Raw genomic sequence first — 22675 nt, 5'->3', positions numbered from 1 at the left:
CTCCTGAGGAAAGTGCACTCTCGTCCAAGGACCTACTAGTAGATGCTGTGGTGGTGGCGGCATCCACTAGGAAAGACCTTTCCAAGTAGAGCCAGACACTCCATCCCTCAAACGGAGTCTCGGGCGGTGGACAGGTTAGGGAAGAGAAAGAGTGGGCAAATATTGCCAAGTCAAGATGTGCTATGCTGATAGACTCCTACCCAAGAAGACTGACTGCTGTAATTAAATCAAAAGGTGCTTCAACAAAGTATTAGTTTAAGGGTGTGCACACTTATGCAACTAGCTTATTTTACTTTTGTTATTTTTTTATATATTTTTCCCACTAACAAATTTGTTTTTCAATTGAATTGTGCAGGTTATAGGTAACATTAAAGGTGAAAAACGTTTTGAAATGATTTATTGTGCTCTCATCTTTTTTGTATCACAGAAACCTGGCATTTTAACAGGGGTATATCCACTGTACATGTAACAGCCATAAACGGACATCTAATATAAAGCAGACGGCAGCACATACCTACCTCAGTAATTTTCTGCCTCTTGTGTGACTGCTAGTTCCAGAGTTCACTCTCTTGGAGTAGTGACTTTGTGCTTGTTTGCGTTCCGATAAGTACCCCATAGAGGTTTTTGTTACTTTCTTGCTACTGTGTTGTGGGTTAATGTCTGGTAGAAAGGGCAGGTGTCGGTGTGGAAGGCAGATTCCACATAAAGACTCACATGAGCTCTGCCTATTCTGTCTATGCCAAGACCATGACCACACCACTTGAGTTCTGTCAAGCATTTATATCTAAAACTCTTAGGAGCCATCTGTCCACTCTAAAACTTTATCTAGAGAATCCGCATTTGAAATGCTTAGCAAAAAACAAGGACCTGATGTCGGGAACTTTGGAGGAGCTGCCCACAAAAAACCCCAAAAAGTCTAGGCATGATCCTATGACTGCACCCTTTATTCCGACTGTACATCTTGAGGCTGGTGAAGGCCTGGAGTCAGAATCCATGGACCTTCTACTGACTGGTACCTATGAGGAAGCTGTTAAAGAGGCCATCAGCATGTCCCAGAGGGAGTTGCAGGCATCCGACTCGGGCGCCCGGGGTGGGGAGGGGGAGCGACAAAGGCTTAGCATCTGCAAATCATTGTTCGGGAAAATGTTATTTCAGACATCGTAGAATGCTTCCCAATGTCCGGCCCCTCCTCTTTTTTTATTGATTGTCAAACATTTCTGTGTCAAATGCTCCTAAAAAGATGAAGCAGAAAACAAAACACACTTCTCAGCTGACCATACTGTCGGACCAAACCCCTGATTGACAGGCCTTTACCCAAGGCCAATTACATTGCCTTATGCCAGGCCTCTGCTCTTGCCCAGGTCCTTTCAGTCTCCACTCCAAAGAGTAAAGTGTTGCCTAATATTTCCTCTGAGGAAGATGATTCTTCAGGGGACGAATCCCTCACTTATCCCTCCCAAATTGCTTCTCCTCTGAGGTATGCCTCCCCGGAGGAGGAGTCAAAAAGAACTGAGGGGAAGACATTACATTTGGAATAGACAGTAGTTCAAATGAAAGATTTTTTTAAATGCGACTGCAATCAGGTTACTGAGACCCAAAGGCGGTGGTATGACCTCTTACGAATGGAGTCCTCAAACCCGTCTGCAGTTCCTCCTGTGCATCGTGCATTTTTGGATGCCTTTCTGGCTGCTTCAAAGGCCCCTGATTCCCAACTATCTTCACCCAAGCATCCAGAGAGATTTTATAAAGTCCCTGAAAATGCTAAATTCCTCTTCAAGGCCCCTTCTGCAGATCCATCAGCTATTCGTGTGGCTGCAGATAAAACATCTAAGTGTTTTCCCTCCACTTCCTGACTCCCTTCGGATAGGGAAAGTAGAGTAATGGAAAGATTGGGCAAAAAAGTCTATACCTCTGCTACCTTAGCTGTGATTGCCATAAACTGTCAAACTCATATGACCAAATACTCCTTGGCCGTTCTCACTGGTGCCATTAAACAATTGGGTGACCTATCTGATTACTCCAATAAAGGTAAGATGTCCTTCTATTCCAGTGTTGCAATATTCTACGTGTGGGTTTACCCTTCTCCAGTTCTTCCTGACAGGTTTCCAAAGATTTTCAGTCACTCTAGGTGTGTTGGACGTCTGACGTGGCAGCAGGAATGTGGGCCATAAAAGTGATGTCTGCACGCACCAGCCCTCAGAACCTAAAAGAGGCCTCAGTTGGAGCCCTTCTTATAAGGGCATAGCCTGTCCAATGTCACCCAGTAGAGCAAGTGTAGTCTGACAAGGGGGGACGGTGGGAGGGAAGGAATACTGCAAAAATGGAAGAGAAGGATATCTACTTTTATGGTAAGATTTTCCACCATAACGTGGCCAATGTAATATGCTGTACCTTTAATCTTGAGAGCTTTGGCTGACGGCCGTAATAAGCTCATCCTCACAAGTTTAGTTCCTGCTGCTTCTGGGGCTCAAACCCCTTCAAAGACATCTAAATCTGTTTCTTCAGAGTCCAGTAAAGGGTCTCCTCGGAAGTCCCCAAGGGCTTCCTCAAAGCTGATTGAAAAGATTAGAAAAATCTTGGATATGACCTCTAATCCTTAATCTCTTGGCCTTCCCTCGGATCCAAAATCATTCTCATATCTAAAAGGGTCTGCTCTTATAGTTGTCTCCCTTGCTTTCTACCTCCTCTTCAGATTCTACACCCTCGAATCTGAGAACCATTGCATCTCACAGAAGCCATACTCCGGCATACACAGTCAAACCTATTTCTCCCTTTCTGCCCACTGAGTTATTCCACACTCTAAAAAAGCACTCTCAGCACCCTTCCGCAGCATCTTCTTGGTCTTAAAGAAGCCTGTCTGAGGCGGATGTGGACAGGATTATGCATAAATTTCTCAGAGTTCAGTTCCAGATGGGGGTTCTGCCAGCTCCATCCCCTACTGTTTCCGTGCGTGTGCCTACAAAGTCTTTCTCTCTCTTCAATCTGAGCTGTGGTTTGTGAGTCCCTGTATCAGAGATCTCAGAGTTTTGGCATGAAATCTGAGGATTATTCCTTCCTCCCCTCGATTTTCCTTACTGGCTATTCTCCGATATTCTTGGATTAGAACAGGTATCGGAGCAGAGATGTTGGTGCCGGATCCGAGGGGTTGGGTTCCTCAGGGTTTTTGTCTGATCTATCCCTTCCTCTTGGAGGTTCAACCCTGGACAGCTCTGATCCAATTCTCTACTTGAGGCCTGGAACTGGGGGTGACCCCACCGTACCCTCTTCAGAAGCTTTGGCTCCAAGGAGGATGGAAGGGGTTTCCCCTGGTCCCTCTGCTTTTAAGGTGGTAGAAACAGCCTTCTCCCTCCATAGAATACCATCATCTCATGTCTCTGATCCTATCCCCTGTCCTTAATTTTCTCCCAGCTCCGAGTCCATTAGATCTACTTGACAGGGGGTTCCAGTTCCAGTTAGTCTCCAGACAGTTCCACTAGAACTCTCCCTCTCTTCTGATACTTCCCTTGAGCATCCCACAGAGGAGTTTCCTCGGAAGCGATGTGTAAGAAGACGCACACTCCCCTATGGAGTCTGTCACAGAAGACACTGATTTTGATGAGGGAGAAGGATCCTGCATATCACCACCTGATATCTCAGAAATGTGGCTGATCATCCCAAACTCCTCTTGAAGAATGAGTAGTCCTAGAGGCTTTGGTGCTTGATCATCTACATCTTAGGTGTTCCCCTCCCCCAGCGGATGAACTTATTGACCCGGCTTCCAGCTGGGCATGGAAGAAGCCAGACACTGTTGAGCCCATACCCAAGTGCCCAGACAAATTCTGGCCCCTCCTTCGGACTGTCCTCAGTGGAATAAAGGAGTCCTTGTGGTGGTATTTCTGTCTCTGCCAAACAGGCATTCAAGAGTGTTGGACAGATTTGGAAAGCTAGTGTTTGCCTTAGCTGCCTTTGCTCTGAGGTCACTTAATAATTTGGCACATTTTACTAGGCTACAGAGAGATTTGACTAAAGAACTTTCAAATTCTCTTTGAATCTGCTGAGGATTTCAAAATAACTTCCTCTCAGCTTGGACATTCTTTGTCTATTTCAAACCCGTCTATGAGGTTAATCTGTCATACAGGTGTTGCTACCTCATGAGCTGCCGGTTCAAGTTTTGCCATATGGAGACATACCTAGATGCGGCTGTGCGACTTTGTGAAGCCCTTTCAGACGTCTTTTATTAATGACCCATTTGATGGCACTTTCCTGTTTAAGGTGTCAGATACCCTTGCCTGCAGGAAGAAAGATGGAAGAACCCTGTCTGCTGTAGGAATCAAGTTTTATACCCCTCAACAGACTTTCTGCAGAAACCAGAGAGTTTGTAAGATGATGTGGTTCCATAAAACTCAGGGGCCTTTCCATGATTGGCATGGGGATACTTCCTCCAGAGGCACAGGAGGAAAGTTTGTCATCCTAGAGGCAGATCAGCCCGCAGAACCAGGTGTTTCAGAGTGACCTAGTCAGCGCTCTTGAAGCACTGTCCCACTGTTCAACTCTGGAGACAGTCTGGGTTTAATTCTCTTTCTACCTAGATACTGGGACAAACATAACAGGTTTATTGGTGCTAAAGATCACATCCAGAAGTTACTACATAGCCTTTTTCCTTCGTCCTTGTCAGAGGAAGAAACTTCCAGTGTTCCACTCAGTCAGAGGGAGGAAGGAAGCAGCACAGGAAATACACAAGCTGCTACAAAAAATTCATCCAGAAGGTCCCACCAGACCAAATAGGATTTGGAACTTACTCGTGCTTCTTTTTAGTGTCAAAACAGGGGACCTCAGACCCATTTTGGATCTAAGCTGTTTGAATCGATATGTAAAGAAGGCAAAGTTTCAGATGGATTCAGTTTACCTTGCTCTTCCTGCACAGATGGATTCAGTTCAGTTCATCCTGCCCTTTCAAGGACGACTGGATGTCTTCAGGATGTGTACTATCACATAAAATAGATGATCCAGAATGCATCTTTGCTTTTGGTTGGGCGCTAGTCCTTGCCAGTTCATAGCTCTGCCCTTTGGATTCTCCACAGCCCCCAGGGTGTTTTCCAAATGCATGGTAGTAGTACCAGTTCAGTTAAGATTCAAAGGATTTCAGGTGTTTTCATATCTAGGCCATACCTCATCCTCTTAGCGCAAAATATTTGGACAAAGCCTCACAGAACAGGAGGGCAGAGGCCGAAAAATAAGGACACATTTTAAATATTGCTCTTATACACTTCGAAAGTTGCTAGAATAACAGGATTTGTGTTAGCATGCATTTTCCTGAAGGCTATGACATCTGAAACACAAATGTATGTCATTATTTAGTGACTTTAGTCCTCTGATCATCCCAGAGATTTGTCAGAAAATTACAAATTTTATGAGGAACAGACCAAAAATATGAGGCAAAAATCTGGACATTCTGCGAAAATCTGTACAGATGTCCTTCAAGAATGCAACTGCAGTCATAACATGTGGGGTTGTCCTGCCTCAGGCAGCCCTCGGTCGGCCGGATTCCAAAGTCTGGGTCCGACGGCCGATGTCGCATTTCTCTCCGACGTCAGAGCGGCTGGAGTACATAAGCATCAGCCGACGCCATTTTCTTCAGTCTTTCTTGCCACGCGGTGCCCGAAGCAGAAGCAGTTTGCAAGTGCCGGTCGGTCAGCTCCTGTATTCTACGATACCCGAAGTCATCAAAAAAGCTAAGTACCCCGTTGGGGACCTTTTCTTGCCTCAGCCGATGTCAGAAATTACTGAAAAAGTTAACAATTGTCTTTTTTGTGGTAAACAAATACCTCATAAGGATTTCCACTCTTACTGCCTCTCTTGCCTGGGCCCAGACCACGACGTCTCGGCCTGTGTAGCCTGCGCTCGCTTCAACAAGCGCACTCTCAGGCGCCGGGCGGAGTTCGCTGAAGATTTTTTCGGCGATAAATTTGCTTACACCATGCCGTCGGATCTTCCGACATCGCAAACTCCCAAAAAGCGAAAAGACCGGGACCGACATCCTCGGCCCGCATCTACCACCGACTCCACGCCAAAACCTAGCGCGAGTGCTCCGGTTCCCTCTGAGACAGTCTCTCCACCGCTCCGAACCGAAGACACCGCATTACCGACTACTCCGATTCCAGACATTACTCCGCCAGTTATAGATTTTCCTCCGGATACCGAAACCGAGGAAATGCCCGAGACCATTGCTGTAGACAAGGTCACTCCTGCACGTGGAGCTGCCAGGCCTCCTATGGCCATGTCTATTAAAGCCTACACTAGGGCTAAGGCAGCCAGCAAAACAAAGCATATTACTTCTAAATCCTTACCTCAGCCGACTCCGGAGACGCAAATTATGTCCATGGCTGCTGATTTAATTTCCATGATTAGAGGTTCTCAGGCCCATCCTGAGAGAGCATCCCAGCCTCCTCCTGATAAAAGGCCCCGGGTTGAACCCTCTGACCCTACTCCTTCAGATGAAGATTCTGAGGGCTCTGTCCACTCTGATAGCCAGGAAGAGCTCTTCCAGACCTGTGAGGACTCGGATGCGGAAGATTCCATCCCTTCGGCCTCCCCTCCTGAGGATATTTCTTTTGGGGAAGTTCTGCACACCATGAGGGAACATTTCAAGTGGCAAGGTCAGGAATATTCTGATTCTAGGAAACGCCTTAAGACTTTCCTTAAGAAGCCTCAGCACAGGCCCTTAGCTATTCCTCCTGTACTTGATGTTCTAGATGATTTGTATTCTGACTCTAGTGCTACCCCTGATTCTCTTCCTCCGGCTCCAGCCAAGCCAGACAGGTATTACAGAGTCCCAGAAACTCATTCCCATTTATTCAGGGCCCATACTGCTGATTTGGAAACTATTTCACAGGGGCCTAAAGGAGTTTCAGCCTCCACCTCAAAAAATCCTTTGCCCTCCAACAGGGAAGCGAGGTCATTAGAGAGATGGGGCAAAAAGGTTTACACATCCACTACCTTATCTATGAGAGCTTTAAATTGCCTTTTTCATATGTTACAATATCAGGATTACCTCTTAGAAGATTTACAAAAAACATTAGCTTCTCCTGATCCTTTAGACGGGAAGACTTTGCAGGAAGCTGTACATAACACTCAGCAAGTAAGCAATCACTTCCTGCAGTGTGGATATGATGCACTGGAAGCTTCATGTAGGGCAGCTATGACAGGGGCAGTGATTCGTAGACATGCTTGGTTAAAAGATCAACCTCTACCAGGTCATGTAAAAGCAAAACTTCTGGATGCACCTTTGGAAAAGAACAAGCTTTTTGGTACAAATGCTAAGGATGTGTTAAAGACCATCGAAGAAAAAGCAAAATCAGTTCAGACTGTGAAAGATTTCCTCCAGGTTCAACCCCCCAGATTCAGTAGGAATTGGCCTTCAAAAAACTGGTCCTTTCCTAATCCAGAAAAGTTTCAAAGGGGTAAGAACAGACGTGGCCGAGGAAGAGGCCAATACAGAGGCCCTTACAGGGGACGACAATGGCAGCCAGGAAACCAAAGAAGTGACGCAGGGGTTTCACCTGCCCAACAACCACAAACTCAATGACTTTCCTCTACTACCGCCTACCAGGGAACAACTAGACACTCCCTTGGGCGGAAAATTATCTCTGTTTGCAGAAAACTGGCACAGACTGACAAAGGATAAATGGATTTTGGACATTATAGACTGAGGGTACAGGTTTCATTTTCATACCTTACCAAGAAAACAAGGCATGCCAAACCTACCACAAAATCAGAGGGCAGAGGCTATCTGCTGACTCGAATGAAAGCAATAGAAAGAGTTCCACAACTAGAACAAGACCAGGGGTTTTACTCAAGACTGTTCCTTGTTCCAAGAAAAGAATCTCAATGGAGACCAATACTGGACTTGTCTGCATTAAACACCTTTCTCATAGTACCAAAGTTCAAAATGCTGACTGTACAGCAACTCCTTCCCATGCTGGGCAAGGAGTCGTGGCTGATTACTCTGGACGTCAAGGAGGCATACCTGCATGTCCCTATCAGACACAGCTGCAGAAGATACCTCAGATTTCTTGCAGGGCCAGAGCATTATCAATTCTCAGCATTGCCATTTGGCTTATCTACTGCGCCCAGAGTATTTACAAAATGCCTGGCTTCAGTAATTGCTCATTGCAGGCTCCAGGGTATACAAATTTACCTGTACCTGGACGACTGCCTCATACAAGCGGACGACAAATTGATGTTGACAAAAAACCTGGATTATGTCATGCGATTACTTCAAGCTCTGGGATACACAGTCAACTTCCAAAGGTCAAGACTGCAGCCATCCCAGCAAATAATCTTCTTAGGAGCCAAACTAGACACAGCCTCTCAGATGGCTTACCTGACAGAAGACAAGCAAGAGAAGTTAACTCATTACTTCAAAGGTTTAGCAAAACTCACCCAGATGACTGCAAGGAGATTCCTACAGGCCCTGGGTTACATGGCATCCTGCATTCTACTGGTTCCATTAGCAAAACTACACATGAGAAAGCTTCAATGGTACCTAAAAAGCATTTGGTCTCAACACAGCAACAACTTGGAGACAATCATACCACTCCTTCCATGCCTACAAAAGGAATTCCTATGGTGGGCCTCGGTGAGCCATGAAAACACAGGTATGTCATTCAAAAAACCACAGATAACACAGACCATGACTACAGACGCCTCAGACCTGGGATGGGGGGCGCACATGGAAGGCAGGTGTATACAAGGACAATGGTCTCCAAAGGAAACACATCTGCATATAAACCAAAAAGAAATGCTGGCAGTAATGCATGCCATCGAGGCTTTTCAACATCAACTCCAGCAAGGCCATTTAATGATACAGACAGACAACACCACTGTGATGTGGTACATAAACAAGCAGGGGGGCACCCACTCTTACCCCCTTTGCAGACTGACAATGCAGCTTTGGGAGAAATCACTGAGCCTAAACATCCAGTTACAATCCCAGTTTGTTCCAGGAAAAGACAATGTGTTGGCGGACAGCCTAAGCAGGAATTTCACAGATCCACACGAGTGGAGGTTACATCTGAAGGCCTTCAGACAACTCACCTCGACATGGGGCAAGCCAGAAGTGGACCTATTTGCCTCTCACCTCAACCATCTTCTACCAAAATTGTGCACAATGACTTACCATCCAAAAGCTTGGAAGATAGATGCCCTCTCATTCAACTGGAACTCCTTAGCAATCTATGCATTCCCACCTCTGCCACTGATGACCTCAGTATTACTAAAGATCAAAGCAGAGAAGCCCAAGGGAATCATAATAGCTCCGGATTGGCCAAGACAACACTGGTACCCACTACTACGGAGCATATGTCACACCAGGAGGTGGGCCCTCCCCCAGTGGCCTCTACTTTTGACTCAACACAATTTCGAAACACTGCATCCAAATCTTCAGACACTGCAGCTTACAGCCTGGGAGATCCCATAAATAACTTCAGCTTATCTCTCTCCAAGGAAGTTCATCGGATACTAACAGAGGCTCGAAGACCATCCACCAGAAAGGTTTACTTAGCAAAGTGGAAAAGATTCAGCAATTGGAATTCCAGCAAGGGTCATGACGCATCATTGTTGAACATCCCACTCATCTTGGAATTTTTGGCAGATATGTTAAAGAACGGCCTCTCATATTCTTCCATAAAGATACATGCATCTGCTATTTCAGCTAGATACAACACTGATCCTCCTGTTTTCTCTCACCCCTTACTAAGACAATTCCTCAGGGGAATCAAGAACATTAAGCCACCAAGAAAGGCCCCAGTGCCAGCCTGGGACCTCAATTTTGTCTTAGAAAAACTGACTCTACCTCCATTTGAGCCAGCAGCTTCAGTTGACTTGCAATTTCTCTCATGGAAGACAGCTTTCCTGTTGGCAATTACCTCGGCAAGAAGGGTTTCGGAGCTACAGGCCCTAATGGCAATACCACCCTTTATTATTTTTCATAGAGACAGGGTTTCATTAAGGACCAGCCGTACTTTTATGCCAAAGGTGGTATCTAGGGTTTCTTTAAATCAAGCCATTCATCTGCCTGCTTTCTTCCCCAATCCTGAGAATAAGGGGGAAAGACTGTTGCATACCTTGGACATTCACAGACAACTTCGATACTACCTGGACAGAACCAAGGCAAGTAGGAAGTCTGAACAACTTTTTGTAGCTTACGCCCCTGCAGTCCAAGGAAAAGCAATTTCAAAACAGACTATTTCTAAATGGATTGGACATTGCATCAGATTCTGTTATTCCTTTCATGGAAAGACTGTTCCAGCCAATGTCAGACCACATTCCTCCAGAGCTACAGCCACCTCTATAGCATTCTTAAGAGGGGTGCCTACCAAGGACATTCTAGAAGCTGCTACACGGAGCTCCGTGCATACATTCTCCAAACACTACAATCTTCCTCTATACTCCAGATCCAGAGCAGGCTTTGCTTTGGCAGTCCTGCAGGGTTTGATTGCCACACCATCTCTGTCCTAGAGCATACCTCCTCCCCCAGCTAAGCTGTGGTATTCTACCCACATGTTATGACTGCAGTTGCATTGTTGAAGGACATAGTACAGTTTTGTACCTACCATAAATGTAGATGTCCGATAGACATGCAACTGCAGTCGGATTTTCCCTCCCTCCATACCCCTCTATGCCTAGGGTCCACTCCTATCCCTGCTACTCTTAGCTGGGGATATCTGTTATGGTGTATTTGTTTTATTGCTCATTTATTTGTTTGGAATCCTGTTTTTGTCTTCCAATTTGATTACAGCCTTCCTTGGAGGGCACCTGGCATCTGGGGCAAGAAACACTGAAGAAAATGGCGTCGGCTGATGCTTATGTACTCCAGCCGCTCTGACGTCGGAGAAAATGCGACATCAGCCGACGTCGGACCCAGACTTTGGAATCCGCCCGACCGAGGGCTGCCTGAGGCAGGACAACCCCACATGTTATGACTGCAGTTGCATGTCTATCGGACATCTACATTTATGGTAGGTACAAAACTGTACTTTGTGAAGTATGATCTAGATGATTGGCTTCTCACCACCTTCTGCAGGCATCAACTTCAACAAACCAGGGACTGTTTGCTCCAGATTTGCAGTGCTTTGGGCATATTAATCAGTCTTGCCAAATCACAATTTGCCCCCCAGTCCAGTGCCTGGAATTCTTTGGAACGGTTCTGAACACTATGACTCGTGGCGTCTTTACCCTTCGCATTGCTTCTGTAAGGTATCTGGTGCCAGGATATCCTTTCTCATCCTTCTCCTCCTGCAAGGTTAGTGCTTCAAGCACTGGGGTCTGTGTCCACTGCTATAGTATTTTGCTTCCATTAGCATGCTTCTTTATGCAAGTTCTCCAGTGGACTTTGGCCTCCAGTAGACTAAATTCATATCAACATCCTATAGATGAGGTTGTTTTAGCATTGCCGGCATTTCAAGAATCTCTCCTGGAGACTGTTGCAGTTCAGACAAACAATATGTTGGTAGTCTGGTACACCTTCAAGCAAGGAGGAACCTGATCTTTACCTCCTGTGCAGAGAGGCTATGAGAGTTTGGGAATGGGTGATCTCTTCAGACAGATGTCTAATTGCAGCGCACATCCTGGGGAAAACCAATGTTGTGGCAAACAAATTAAGCAGATCTATTTTGATGCCTCACGAGTCGTCTCTCAATCAGTCAATGGCGAGTATGATCTTAAAATACTGGGGCCATCCTTGCTGCGGCCTGTTTGCCTCCCCCCCCCCCTCAACAAGTACTTCACTCTGATCCCCCCTCAGGGGGAGTCACTGAGAGACGCTGTGCTTCACACTTGGCCCTCGGGTCTCCTTTATGCTTATCCTCCTCATCCACCATTTTCAAAAGTCTTACAAAAAGCAAGCAGGCTGAAAAGCTCAGTAGTCCTCATTGCCCTCTTCTGGCCTCCGCAAGTTTGGTTCCCTTTACTGTGGTCTCATCTTCGTTATCTTCCCTAGATACTGGACCCTCATCAGGATCTCCTATCTCACCCATCCGGGATCCAACATCCCAACTTTCTCACCTTCAAGTTAACAACATGGTTTCTCCACTTGCAGTACTACTTACAGTCCAGGCTGTCTTCCCCAGTTTGCGGTATTGATTTGGCTTCACAAAAATCTTGCACCAAGAAAGTGTATCTGAGCAAATGGAAAAGGTTTTCTATTTTGGCTTCTGACCAAAGCATCAAGCCTTTTTCGGCCCTAGCATCTGTTGTTAATTTTCTTGCATCCCTTTTTAATGAAGGGGCCAGTTTCTCAATAATTACACTTCAGTTGTCATAAGTCTCAGATTTCCATTCAGAAAATCTTTCTCTCTGGCTTCTTCCAGATTGTGTAAAGCCTTTATGAAGAGCATTTTTCTTCCAACTGCCGGTAAAGGGTCCTTCACCATCTTGGGACCATACTGTGGTTTTTCAGGGTTTGTCTCCAAAAGCAGTTGAACCATCAGACAAATTTGATCTAAAATTTCTATCATGGAAAACTATATTCCTGGTAGCTGTAACGTCAATTAATAGAATTTCCTAACTCCAAACTCAGCAAAATCTCCTTGTATTATTTTTCATAAAGACAGGGTTTCTGTATGGAATAACCCTTCCTTTGTGCCTAAAGTTTCTGAAAATATCAACCGATGCATTAATTTACCATGATGAAGAAACCGTAGCTGTATTGCTGAAGGCTCCAAGTATAAATGTAGAAATATAATAGGAAAAAAATCCTTGGTTCCACCACAGCTGTAAAAATGTTAAAAACAAACTTTAATATTCAGTAAAAACAAAAAAAAAAACAGGAGTAAATTTCCCTGATAAGGGCTTTTGGCTTACTAGCCTTCATCAGATCATGTGTCTTAGCTGTGCTCACCCAGAATTTAAAGACAGAATAAACCAATCAGTGTTCCAGACACATAGTCATAACCAATGAAAACTCATTAGTTTGCATACAGCATATCCCCTGTGTCTTACTGTGAGCCAATGATTATTGTATGTCATGGTATCAAATGTCTGGTATCCTAGTGGCAGAACTATCCGATAGCAACAAAGTTAATTATTTGCATGCAGCATAAATCCTGCTTCTTGTTATAGCCAATCATATTTATGCCTTCAAATATCCAATCTACAATTTTTCTTGTCCTGTAGCTATCTAATAGCATTGAAGGGACTGAATTCCTTTGGTTACCAGAACATATTGTTCAGTTCATTCAACAATATGCAGTACTTCACAGAAGCAAGTAGCACTTATTACAGTTTTATAAGTGCAATAACATTGGTGCTCTTGCATATAAATTCCTCTTATGTGCGGTTTTACACAGTATAGCAAATTAATACATGTATCCATATGGTTTTCAGAGTAACATACTCTATGCTTCCTGAAGTATTCTTAGCCATTTACTCCTTGTTCTATACAAAATACTGCCTGGTCACAGATTCAGCATAAAATAATGCTCCACAAAGACTGTTATCACTGCTACAGCATTCCTTGTTTTATCGGTCTGTGCCTTGAATAATTAAACTGCAAATGATGTAAATATATTCGCAGAACAACTTGACGAAGCATAAAAATAATTTGTAGCTCTTGTATCCCATTGCCATAATAATAAGGTTGCACCACAAAGGGTATTGTAGATCACTGCTGCAGCTTTCCTTGTTTTTACCAGTCTCTGCTTCAGATAATTAAACTGCAAGTGATGTAAATATAATCGCAGAACAACTTGGTAAAGCATAGAATAAATCGCAGCTCTTATATTCCATTGCCATAAATTATCCATTTATCCATTAATCTTCCTTTCTAGAAACTACACTTCTTTTTCTTGTTTTCAGCATAGGTTTAATTTACCGGTCTTTTTTCCAAAAATTTTCCGGTAAGGGAGAGTACATGTTAAATCTCCTTGATGTACATGGACAACCACTTTTTATCTTAATGGAACAAAACAGTTTAGAAAGTCAAATCAGCTTTTCGTATCCTTTTCCTCCAATCGCCCAGGTCAATCAGTTTCTAAACTTACTGTAGCTAAATGGATTACAGAATGCATTTTGTTGATTTACTCTCAAAAAGGTTTAGTCTTGCCAAGACCTTTCAGAGCTCATTCAGCTCAATCCTTGGCTACATCATCGGCCTTTTGGTCAAGGATTTTTGTTGACAACATCTGTGTAGCAGCTGCATGGTCCAAGGCTCATACCTATAGTTCACATTGCAAGCTGGACAATGTATCTAGAAATTGAGCTTCCTTAGGTGTTCAGTCTGTAGTATGTTTTGTATTACTTTAAATAGGGTAGTTAATTTTACTCACGGGGAGGGTTTTTTTTGTATTCGAGTGTTGGTAAATGTCTCTGCTCTTTTTGCATGTATTTGGGAGTAGTATTGCATTTGTTAGTTATGTTTATTCCTCTACTTGTATATGTTTCACTTTCCTTTGTAATCTCAAGAATTGAGCTGATGCACGAAATTTCATTTAAGCTACACGTGTATAGTCCTAAATGACAAAGTTTACCTGGTGGCAGTGCTCTAAAATATCGTTCCATGAGGGCCACCCAAAGTTTACGTAGCTGGGGACTCTGTCCAATTAGTGAAGAAGAATGAAAAGGACAACATCAGATTTATAAGTTATGTACTCACCATAAATAGGCATCTGTATTGTCTGTTTTCATTCTTCCTCAACTTCCCTCCCATCCATCCCCCATTCCTTGCTTTCTTTGGGAAGAACCTATTGGGCTGTGTTAGGAACCTACTGTTGCAGGTTTGACACCCATTTTTATTTCTGTCTATTCTTTCTCTCTTGGACCAGAATGGGATTAGCCAGCAAACTCTATTTGGGACAGTGGGGATGCAATAGAGCAGGGGTGGGCAAACTTTTTGATTCGTGGGCCACATTGAGTTCTAACATTTGACAAAGGGGCCGGAACAGGAGCAGATAGATGGCATGCTTTGAAAACATCACCTCATTGGGGGAAAAATACACATCTTGGGATATGGAGAAAACATGTGCTTTAATTTTCAATGAAAATGAAGAAAAGCATTACAATAAAATCTCTGACTTCGAAATGAGTCTTTAAACACTGAAAATCAAATAAATGACCATTTTATTTTAAAGCACTGAAAGTTCTGTTATCCTTCAGGATATCACCATCACTCTCCTCCTGACTGTCTTTTTTTTCAAAAACGGTAGGAGATGCAGATGTACTTGTCCAGTTCCTTTTATTCAATTTGTTTCCCCGGTGCCAAAAGTCAACAACGACCAGTGCAAGGACGAAACTTTGCTGAGCCTTCAAATTAGCTGCCACCTTCTCAGCAGCAACTTCCCGTTCCTTTGTTGAGAGCTTGTTAGCATAATTAGCGTGCTTTGTGGCAAAGTGACGGCTAATATTATACTCTTTAAAAACCGCCACAGTTTCTTGGCATATCAGGCAAACGGCAGATGATCGGTGTTCAGTGAAAAAATATTTAGTTGTCCACTCCTTATTGAACACTGGACATTCTCTGTCCACTTTCCTTTTCTTGGGTCCGCTCATCTTCATAGAGGGGCGGTGGGTCAAAGGGTAAAGTGCAAACGTGGAGTAATAGGCCTACGCTTCACCTCAACAAAGCCAATATATCTAGAGTGCGCCATCTAGTGATGAAACATCAGAATTGCAAGGGAAATAAAACATTAAAAGGTTAATTTATTACATTTTTTCAAGTTTGGCGGGCCGAATCAAAACGTTTAATGGGCCGCATGTGGCCCCCGGGCCGTAGTTTGCCCATGCCTGCAATAGAGCATTATGTGTAGAGGGGAGGAGCTCAAGAGCTGGATCTGAAGTCAAGTGTATGTGGCAGAGTCGGATTTGAGGATTGAATCTGAACCCATTAGTGAAGAATGAAAATGGATAACACAGATGCCTACTTGTGGTGAGGACATAACGTACAATTTTAAGTTGTTTAAGCCATTTCATTCTGCATTTTTGTAGCTATCTTTGCTTTTCTATCCCAATTACCATAATTTTTCTTAATGGTATTCTTCAGTCAAGTTCACCTTGGATGGCAGTGGTCATTCCTTGAGATTTCAGTTTTGTCTTTGAACCCATTACTGATTGTTCTTTTGAAATTCCTTTCCTGGAAGACCATCTTTCTTGTGGCTTCTATTTTTAATAGGGTTTCAAAACTACATACTCTGTTTATTGGATGAGCTTTTCTGCTGGCCAAGGTGGCCCTGAGAGCAAACCTTTCTTTTGTGCCCAAGGTTGTATGTAAAGTAAGTGACTGTCTGTAAAACTTTCTTCCTTACACCTTATAAGAAAGGATAAGGGCTGTTAAACTCATGACTCAGACAAGATCATACTTGGTTAGAACCAAAGAAGGGAGAAAGTCTCAGCAGTTAACATGACCAATTAGAACTGGAACTATTCAGCCAAACCCTTTAAGTGGCTGGCTCACTTTATTGTACCATATTATCAGCACTGTGGAATAACTGTTTCTGAAGGCAAAGGATGATCTTGCCAGGGCAACAGCTATATTACTTTGCTTTTTTGGGAACATTTCTGCTCAGGGTGTTTGAGAGAGTTGCACTACCCTGAGAAGGTGTGAATGTCAAGGGAAGCTGGATGTGTTCTTCAACAAGGTAGGCTTCATGATTGCTGTCTTTGTCCTTTATCACCTTCATCCTGGAACCGAGGTTAGAGCAAATGTGCTTTAGTATTATTCTCATGATTTATGACCACTGCTGTAACAGTGAACTTTGCAATTGCTGTACTACATTTGTATGCTACCACAGCAGTAGATGTTGAGTCCAAGAATTGTTGCAGTAGTGACTCGCTCTCATTTGGTGTGGGGTGGAAAGCTGCAAAACATCTTGACATAAGTAACAAGGACGGGATGTGGGACCCATAGGCTTTGCCATATTCCTGCAAAACAGGTCTTTTCAAGGTCTGCAGTTAAGTAGGCTCTCGTGGAGATCAAGGCAGTCAGTGTGACCCTTTATGGGCACATGCCACGATCGCAGTTGTTGCCGATAACCACTTTGGGATCTCATAAAAAGGAACCAGAGATGGTGCTGTCTGCTGTATTCTTTTTACCCATTATCTGTGTGATGACTGTAGAGTGAGTGAGAGACCAAGCCCCCTAGGGGGGATGTCTGGTACTGTGGTTTCATTGATTGTATGTATTATGGCTAATTGTCATGCTTTGTAACCGCAGCTGTAGAGTTGATCTATGGACATGAATGTATACTCCCATGATAAGCCAGCTCTGTATACTGTGTGCATAGTTTTATCTTGACTTATCTTTGTTGAAATGCAGAATTTTTGAAATTTTAATATGTATTACATTTGCTGTTTAATTGAGTTTTTATTTGCCATTTATTAGGCACGTCATGCAAATTGTTTAATTTAAAATGCCTTTTGCACTGTTTGCTTTGGCAAAATTTAAAGGTCTTAAATAACTTCTTTTAAATGCAGCTTTCATCTGAAAAATTGGTGAAATTATTAAATATTCTGGAAAAGAACATACAGGATGGTTCCAAACTTTCAACAATGCTTAATCAAGTGAGTGGCAGGTTTACTTTTCATAGTACTGTATACATTTTTTACACATTTTTATTGAATATGGTCTCACATATCCTTTCTCGTGTATAAATGTTTCCTAGCAAGTTGTGATGCACTTCACTTTGTATTAATGGTGGGCATGGCCTTGTTAGACACCCATTATTATCGATGCTTATTCACCAGAAGATTTGAATGCTGTGTTTTAATTTAGTCTGATTTCTCGTACATTGGGGTTTGCATAAACCTGACTTTGTGACTGAAGTCTGCTGCACTTATAAAGGTAGCATGATGTCAAGAGGTGCATTAGCAATCCCAATTGCACGTGATCACTTGTTGTCTTAGCACTGTGTAGGCATTCACTAAATTGTTATTCATCCTCAGGTCAGCTGGACTGCACAAAAGACTTTTGTCGACAACATGGTAGCTCAGTTAACTTGTACATTAATTATATAGGTTTGCATTGGGTTTGTCTGATTTGACTTTTCCAGATGGCTTCTAGTTATTTTATGTTTTCTTTTAGAAGTTGACACCATCTTTTATCGTTCCGATTATGTTCAGCAGACCTGTAGTATTTGTCCCTTACCTTACTTTCTACCTTTACTTGAAAATAAATAATTCCAGCAGTCCACATGCTGTCCTTTTTGAGTTTTTGGTAAATCCTGCCTGGTTCTGTTGTAATTATTTACTATATCCGGAGTGCTGTTGCATTTACGCATTTCATTGTTTTTTAAAACTCTGATCAGTGCATTTCACCAGTTCATGAAATACATACACATTAAAATAGAAAGTAAGTGTTTTTTGTAGAACAAATGACTGCCATCATCCTGTGAAAGGCTGTGTAAACTTGAAATATTTTAGTAAACATGCAGCACAGCTGTCAAATGGAGAAACACTGTACAAATGTATTACTTTGTAAAAATCCAAAATAGCTTTAAAAGGGAAACTTGTTTCACACCCCCACCTTTCTGGTTATCTAAGTGGCTTTGATTTTGGAAGAAGTTATTTGGATTTAAAATGGTGACTTCATTATAAGAGCCCTACTGTACCTTATGCAAAAAAGGGGAAAGTGCAGTCTAAAAGAACTTTGAGGCAACACTAAGAAATATTAAGTTGGCAACACTGTCCTTCATGTAGAAAGACAATGACAAAATACTTAATCAGAAGTCTTCAGTAGGTCAGGCTGTCTCCAGGAAATGTTGACAGAGGTGTTGGATTTTCAGATGAAGTTTGTGATTACAGTTCAACATCTTGATAGTCCAGCATAACTTGAGTGGTGCCAGTAATGGTAATGTGGATTATACTGTCAGGGTAAGGGTTGTGTGTGTAGAGTAACTTAAGATGTGTTTCGGTATCACTGTTGTATTGTTCTTAACCTTCGGGATGTCCAGCCAAGGAAAGCACAAATTTGGTCAGTATACCAAAGCCTTTAGAGCTTGTATGCGCTGTATGTCACATACATGCTCCGTGCACAGGACATAGACATACAAGTGACATGCAGACAGTTGCCCAGAACCTCTTTGCTGCCAGTTTGAATGCTATTATCGCTCATCTGTCTGAATGCCCTTTGCTGTACTGAATACCTAGCCATCAGACAAGTGCCCCATTGAGGTCTTTTTTCTTTTTACTGTTAGTCTTGTTTCCCTTTGGTTACCTGGAGTTCATGTCATCCAAGAAGGGAAAATGTCAGTGTGGGAGGCAGATTCCCCATAGGAATTGTTACTAACAGTCTCACTTATTTGGATGCTTCCCACGACTATATCTCCTGTGGTATTTGTAGGGCATTTGTGTCTAAGACGTTTAGAAGCCAGTTGTCTTTCCTGGCCTTCTGTCTTGAAAACCAGAGGCTTAAACAGCACAGATTAGCATGCTGTAATCTATTAACCCTGAGGTATTTCAATTAAGCAAGAAGGCCTAGAAATCTTGTCCTTATTCTTCAGATGTCCAGCCTCCACCAGATGTGTCTCTAGAAGCGTGTAATATCTCTGTAGTTCATCTGGTGTCAACTTCAGATTCCTCTGCTACAACTGGAGGCCAACATGGATCCTTTTTGCATGTCCTGTGAGGCTTTGCAGGCCTCTTCTCCAGGCATTGAGGGGGAATTGTAGTTGATTACCTCAGAGGGCCCTTGAGGGATTCTGCATGTTCTGGTCAGAGAAGAGGTTCCTGATACTGTTATTGGATCCCATCAGGGTTCAGAATCCCCAGTGAGTGTTGGGGCTGATGTACCTACCAAGAAAAAACAGAAGACTAATTTTCCTTTGCATTCCAAGGACCTGCAAAGGATATGGCAGGAATATACCCAGGGCTTGTATAATGTCTTAATGGCCTTCAATCCTCTCAAATGAGTTTCTGTGCCTGCCCCCCCCCCGGCCCGGACTTCATCTGCCTCCAAAAGGCCTAGGAAATCTGATTCCTGAGATGAGGATTTGGAGTCTTTCCAGATGCCGTCGTCTTTGGCTTATGGCTGTGATGACTAGGTGTCCATTAGCCCTGAGTCTGCTTTTGAAGAGTTGTCTTTTGGGGGCCACAGTAATCAGAATGATGGGATATTTTAAGTGGGATTCTTCCCAGGTGTATAATATCCAGAAAAGGTATGACTTGCTTCAGGTGACACTCGTAAGCCTTCTACAGTAACTCTTGTGCTGGCTGCTTTGTTAGACACCTTTATAGCTGCCTATAAGACCCCTTGCTCCAATGAAACCTAAAAGGTTCTGTAAGGCTCCTGAGGATTGTCATTTCCTATTTGTGTCATCCTGCTGTGATTTCAGTCTCCTCTGTCAAGCCTTCTAAGCTTTTGCCCTCTACCAAGCTTCTGCCTTTGGATAAGGATAGTAGGTCCATGGAGAGAATTGGAAAGAAGGTTCATACTGTTTCCATTTTGACCTTTAAGGCTACCAGACCCATATGACAAGATGTCCTCTGGCCTTGAGTGCCCAGGCTTGTCAGGTTATTTTTGATCTCCCTGATTCTGAAACATTCTGGTGCTTTATCTGTTTTCGGTTCTTCCTCTCAGGTGGCTCACTACTCTGTTGAATGCATCTGTGATGCTGATGATGCCTCTTCCAGATCTGCTGCTTATAGGTCTGTCATGAGACGTTACTCTTGGCTATGCCTGCAGTCATTACCTGAAGATGTTAAGGCCAAGTTGCTGGATGCTCCTTTGGATAATAAAAATATTTTAGGAACTGCTGATATGCTTGTCTCCAAGAAAAAGGTAAAGCTTCGTTGGACCTTAAACATATATTTTTTGTGTCCCCTATCCCTAAGTTTCAAAGGCACTATTCTACTGGATCTGCTTTTGTTCACAGGCAACCTCATCAGGCCACTAAAGGCAGGAAAGATGGTAGACCAGCTCCTCCTGCCAAGTCTTCTCAGACTTCTGTGGCTCAGAAGCCTCCTTTATCTGACAAGCCTGCTTCTCTGACAATTTGCTCCCCACCCCACTCCCACCCTTGGCCAGGTTCCCTTGCCCCTTCATTTTTCCCCTCTGTCTTCTAAACTGGTAACTCATCACCTCAGATTCTTGGGTTCTGTCCGTCATCCGTTAGGGTTACTTCATGGTATTGAAGTACCTCCCTTCTTTTTCAGGAATTTCTCAACCTCCTTGAGAGTCACTTCCTCATTCCACAGAGGTTCTTAGGTCACTTGTGGACCAAGGAAATATTAAGCCTGGCTCTCCTACCCTAGTAGGAAAAGGATTTTAGTCCAGAATGTTCCTAGTTCCTCAAAATGAGGGCTCTTGAAAGCCTGTTCTGCTTCTCCCCTTGCTCAACACCTTTCTCAAGGTTCCTTCTTTTCGAATGCTTTCTCTTCAAACCCTGTTTCCTCTGTTGCTGCCCCAGGCTTTTCTGGTGTCCTTGGATATGAAGGATGCTTACTTTCATGTTCCTATTCACCCTTTTTCAGGAAGCTTTTATGGTTCCATGTTTCTTCCTCTCATTTTCAGTTCTTTGCTTTGCCCTTTGGCCTCTCTGCTGCCCCAAGGGTATTCACAAAATGCCTACCTCCTGTAATTGCCTTTTGCAGACTTCAAGGCATTCAGAATTTTTCTTATTTAGGTGAGCTGTTGATTCATGTACCTTCTCCCAGATGCCTTTTACAGGCTCTGGACTTCATCGCATCTCTCCTTTAAAGTCTGGGGTTCCTATCAATTTCCTAGAGTCTTTATTGACTCCATTTCAGGATAATGTGCGTCTAGGCTGCAGGACTAAGATAATTCCACTGCTGGCCTCTCTTCTGCTTCCAAAGGTTTTGTCTGCGACAGCATTCTTTGTCTCCTTTTCCCCTGCCTGCCATTCCAGGTAGAGAGTTTCTTTAGGCCTTAGGATTCATGGCCTTTTCTTTTCTAATGCTCCCTCTTGCCAGACTGCACATATGGAAGCTTTAATGGTAGTTCAGTTCATTTTGGTTTCAGTATTGTCACCTTGTGGATTTCAGAATGCCTCTCCTTCCTTGTCTGAAGTGGACATTTGAGTGGTGGATTCAGCAACTTACCCTCAACTCAGACCTGCCCTTTCAGCTTCTGGGTCCTTTTCAAGAACTGTTCCACGAAGCCTCAGACATGAGGTAGGGGGCTTCCTGTGGTCATCTGAAAGTTTATGGTTTCTGGCCCCCCCCCCCCCAAAAAAAATCAGAAGTCAGACCATAACATAAAATAAATGAAAGCTCTGATTCTAGTCCTTCAGACTTTTCACCCCTTGCTGTCTACAGGCCCTCTGAAGATTTGCAGACACTACCACAGTGATGTGTATGTCAACAAGTAGGAGGGCACAAAGTGTCATCTTCTTTGCAGGTTGGTTCTTCAAGTCTAGGATCTGTCTGGCTGTTATCAGCTAACAATTCAGGCAGTGCATATTCCTACAGAACATAATCTAGTAGCAGACTCTGAGCAGTTCCAGAATACAGGCTCAGAAATGAATGCTTCACAGAGATATATTTCTGGGTATAGTCCATTGGTGGGGTTTTCCACGGAAAATCTTTTTGCCTCCCCTCTGAGCAAGCAGCTCCCTCTTTTCTGTTCGAGTGCCATGCCATCTGGAGTGGAACACAGATGCACTTTCTTTCCTTTGGAAGAGGATGTTTTTCTGTGCCTTCCCCTCCCCATCCTGTACTTCACAAGAGTCCTGCAGAAGATTCAGCTGGACTC

The 22675-nt window shown here is 43.5% G+C and overlaps 1 protein-coding gene across 1 annotated transcript in view; it reads left to right on the top strand.

The window, feature by feature from the left end:
- NIPBL (NIPBL cohesin loading factor) overlaps positions 1 to 22675 on the top strand; it is a 4951262-nt gene that overhangs the window by 1999826 nt on the left and 2928761 nt on the right. Inside the window, exon 15 of the mRNA XM_044076429.1 lies at positions 17443 to 17529. Within this exon, the coding sequence (XP_043932364.1) occupies positions 17443 to 17529 (87 nt within the window). The remainder of the gene's footprint in view (positions 1 to 17442; positions 17530 to 22675) is intronic.

This window comes from Protopterus annectens, chromosome 1.part0 (assembly GCF_019279795.1).
Source record: "Protopterus annectens isolate FY-2018-M chromosome 1.part0, PAN1.0, whole genome shotgun sequence".
NCBI lineage: Eukaryota > Metazoa > Chordata > Ceratodontiformes > Protopteridae > Protopterus > Protopterus annectens.
This window is presented reverse-complemented; position numbering and strand designations above follow the sequence as displayed.